Here is a 3,853-nt window from a genome sequence, read left to right as displayed (position 1 = left end):
TCACAAAGATACCTTTATTTTTGAAGGAGCCATTTCTGGACTTTGACTGTTACTAGGTACTAAAATATAGGATGACATTTTAAATCTTGTTTGTATACACTGTATTTACTGGTTTATTTTCAGAGCTGCAGGATGCTTCTCCAGACTGACAGACTGTCCTCTCAGTTTCCACCCAGACCTCTCAGTGTTTTGGTTTTCCATCTGCTCCTCACACACTCCTGTAGAGGTAACACACACACCAATACAGTCATGAACTCACATGATCCTTTTGGATTGAATGCAAATCCAAAATGAAATGGGCATTCATATATGTTATTAAATGCTAAGATTGCTATTGAGTAATTTTCTTAAATGCAGGCGCCAACCCAAGGTCTGAAAAGTTAATAAAATATCCAGCAGAGGGTGACTGCTCTGCTTTCAAAAAGAAGTCAGATTGTATAGAAGTGTATGAGAGGATGAGCATACTGCGACCTGATTTATTACTAGGTTTTATTTATCAGTGTCACTCTTTTACAATACAGCATGATATGGATTTTGTTAATTATGGTAAAATTAAGAGTAAAATACACAATACAAGGACAAGGTCATACGTGTGAATAAAGGTGAATGACATTCAGCTTTGATAAGATTTGAACTCCGAGTGAAGCAAAGATACAAATATACTTGGCCACCTAAAGTGAATGTGTTTCCATACCGTTTGCTTGCATAGGAAAGTGAACAGGATGCGATACAGTTGGGGTGCTATAATGCAAAAGTAACAATTCTGATTGTATACATGTCTTTTAAAATATGAGCCTATTACTCACTTGAACATATTCCTAATGACTGTATTGTCTGAAATTATATTTATAGGTTTTCATTCATTCAGTATAATGTTTATTTGGTAGATTATGGTCTAATATACAGTAACATAGACGAAAAAGCAGGCTATGCTTCTGGGCTTCCTTGTGATTGAAAGGTCTCTACCACAGCATTGTATGATTGTATCGTTCTAAAACCTACAAACTGCTTTAGCTACAGTTGAAAATGGTGGCATTCATGTTTTAAACTTTACAATGTTTCTCTTTAATAAATTGAATAAATAGGCAAAGTGTATCTCTCCTTATATACAGTATATTTGATCAATAATTAAACCTGTCCCATAATAATAATAAATGCAGTTTTGGGGCTTAAAGAGATGATTTACCCCACTCAGTCTCTTATACAAGGTGTAACAACACAGCCGGTACTAAACTACATCTTATTGTTTGATAACTATACAAGAGGAGCTTTAGGAAAGCTCACCAATAGGGTCTTAACCCTTATCTCAACAGCTTTGACCAATGCTTTTTAAATTTTAAAAATAAACAAAACTTTATTAAAACACATCCATTTCTTTCCAGGTCAGTCTCAGTTAATGGGTCCTCCTCAGCCTATAGTGGCAACACTTGGACATGATGTGATTTTGCCGTGTCACCTGGAGCCTGAGATGGATGTTACTGCAGACACGTTGGAGTGGACGAGATCCGACTTAAACCCAATATTTGTCAACGTGTTGCGTGCTGGTCAGGACCTCCAAAACACCAGAAATCCTTCCTACAAAGGGAGAACCTCGCTGTTCAGAGATCAGCTGAAGCATGGAAACATTTCACTGAAACTCTCCAAAGTACAACTCTCTGATCTGGGAACGTATACATGTGATATTCCTCTAAACTTTAAACATTCGTTTGTTAAGCTAGTTTTAGGTAAGTACACTCTCAGTTTGTGTTCATGGTGGAGTTTGGTGTATGCTTTGTCAAAGATGCAGTATTTATGTTTTAGAACCTTTAGAATGACCTAACGGCAACCAGTCAGTGTTATTCATGGTTACCAACATTTAAGTATTTTAATATTTATACGATGATTATTTGCAAAACTGAATTGATTTAGTAAAGCTTTATTGGCAACATTATTGTCTGATCCTTGATTTCTATGGGTTTAAACTACTCAGTACAGGGTTCATAAATAAACAAATAAAATATTTACAATTAAGTGGTTACCTAAGAGAGGCAACTGAAGATTTGGAATCCGATTAATACAGAAAAACACTTAATTAATTAAACATCATGCTACATCATCATATTGTAGAGATACGAAAAGGCATATCTTAGTTATTAGCCTTGCACACATTTCAATTAGCACATTTCTTTATTGTTGCCAGTATTTTGACACAATGACACTCTTGTTTTAAACGTGTCTCTTCTGTCCAGCTTCAGGTCCTTCCTCTCCACCTGTCATCAGTTTATCAGGGCTGGACGGTCAGAGCGGAGGAGTGGTGCTGCAGTGTGAGTCTGCAGGCTGGTATCCGGAGCCTGAGGTGTTGTGGCTGGACGCTGAGGGAAAGCTCCTCTCTGCTGGACCTCCAGAGACAGTCAGAGGTCCTGATGACCTCTATACTGTCAGCAGCAGAGTGACTTTGGAGAAGAGACACAGCAGCAGCTTCACCTGCAGAGTCCAGCACCACAACACCAACCACACCACACAGACACTCTTCCAGGTTCCAGGTAGACATCAAAATACAGTTTCACCTGCAATGATTCTGTCTAACATGAAGTATAGTTTTATATAAATGTGTTTTCTCATTTATTATTTCAGACGCTTTCTTCATAGTCCCTTCCAGCTGTTCTGCTTCTTTTGCTGTTAACGGTTTGTTTGGATTCATGTTAGTGATCGCTGCTGTCCTTTTTTTCTGGAAATGGAGACAAACCAAGAGAGGTGAGCAAAATACATATTGAATTTGTTTATATTTATAATGCATTAAGCTTATGATAATACTGCATGCATATATATTATTTTGAACATTCATATTGTGTTATTTAAATGTTTGTCATGTGAAGGAAAATAAATTATGCTTCTTGTTGATTTCTATATGCCATCTTTGAAACAATCCCAAGGTCAGTAATTTAACGGATCGCATGTTGATCAATAAATATGGTGGATTATTTTTACATTGTCCCCAAATTGTAGAGCAAATTTTTGACTAAAATATTGCATATATAGGTGCAACTGATTGTATTTCATATCTTGATTTTATTTCACACAGGGACAGAGAGAAACAATATGGATGAAGTTGATAAAAAAGAAAATAACTTCTCTAAAGATGAAGACGAAGAAATAGTACATCTGGTAAAGACACACAGCACTGCTTTGAATACAAATCAAAAACTAAAGTTTGATCTCAGTAAAATGATTGAAAGAAGATACAGGCTCTGCCAGAGATGCTAGAAAAATATGTCTTATTGTGAAGAATCTTCATTAGTGTTCACATTGTCACTCTTTCACAGAAGAAGAAATCAAAGCAGCAGCTGCTTGAGGAAGCTGAGAAAAAAGTCCAGACTCTGAAAAAGGAGCCGAAGGCCAATAATAGAAAGGTTCATCTCCACTTTATATTTATATAATACATTTATTTCTGTTTAAAGTCACCTTAAATGTCGTCCATAGTGTAGATAAGGTCAAACAATGCATTATATGTGAATTAATATGTGTCTCATCTTGTCTCTCCTAATCTTCCTGCTGTTCTTTCAGGTTGAATCTAAAGAGTCTGAGCTGCAGGGTCTCCATGCAGAGAAACAGAGGAACAAGAAGGAGCTGCAGAGCCTGAAGGGAGATCTGAAGAAAAAGAACAGAGAGGTTCACGTCTTCATCTTTTTCCTTATGTATTTATTGTAAAAGAGAAAAAATCCTTTTGGGGAAAACCCAAAACAAATCAGCATTGAAAGAGCCAGAGACACTGAATGGATTAACGAACACTTCATCTCAGTAGCATGTGACATAAAGATCCAGCTTGCTCTGTATTTATGTTTATAGAATGACCTCATGCTGTAATGTAGTACTC

At 36.6% G+C, this 3,853-nt stretch overlaps 1 protein-coding gene across 1 annotated transcript; it reads left to right on the top strand.

Moving 5' to 3' along the window:
* Nucleotides 1-29: 29 nt before the first annotated feature.
* LOC104941825 (butyrophilin subfamily 3 member A2-like) lies at nt 30-3,648 on the top strand (the record flags this gene model as incomplete). The annotated part of the gene is made up of 8 exons (XM_010766965.1): nt 30-56; nt 124-226; nt 1,383-1,724; nt 2,229-2,522; nt 2,614-2,733; nt 3,062-3,144; nt 3,303-3,389; nt 3,544-3,648. Coding segments are annotated over exons 2-8 (1,125 nt in total), but the record flags the coding sequence as incomplete, so codon positions are not given.
* Nucleotides 3,649-3,853: the final 205 nt, after the last annotated feature.

Source organism: Notothenia coriiceps, unplaced genomic scaffold (genome assembly GCF_000735185.1).
Source record: "Notothenia coriiceps isolate Sejong01 unplaced genomic scaffold, NC01 NC01_scaffold00004008, whole genome shotgun sequence".
NCBI classification, from domain to species: domain Eukaryota; kingdom Metazoa; phylum Chordata; class Actinopteri; order Perciformes; family Nototheniidae; genus Notothenia; species Notothenia coriiceps.
Note: the sequence above shows the minus strand (reverse complement) of the source record. Positions and strands in the feature narration are given on the sequence as shown.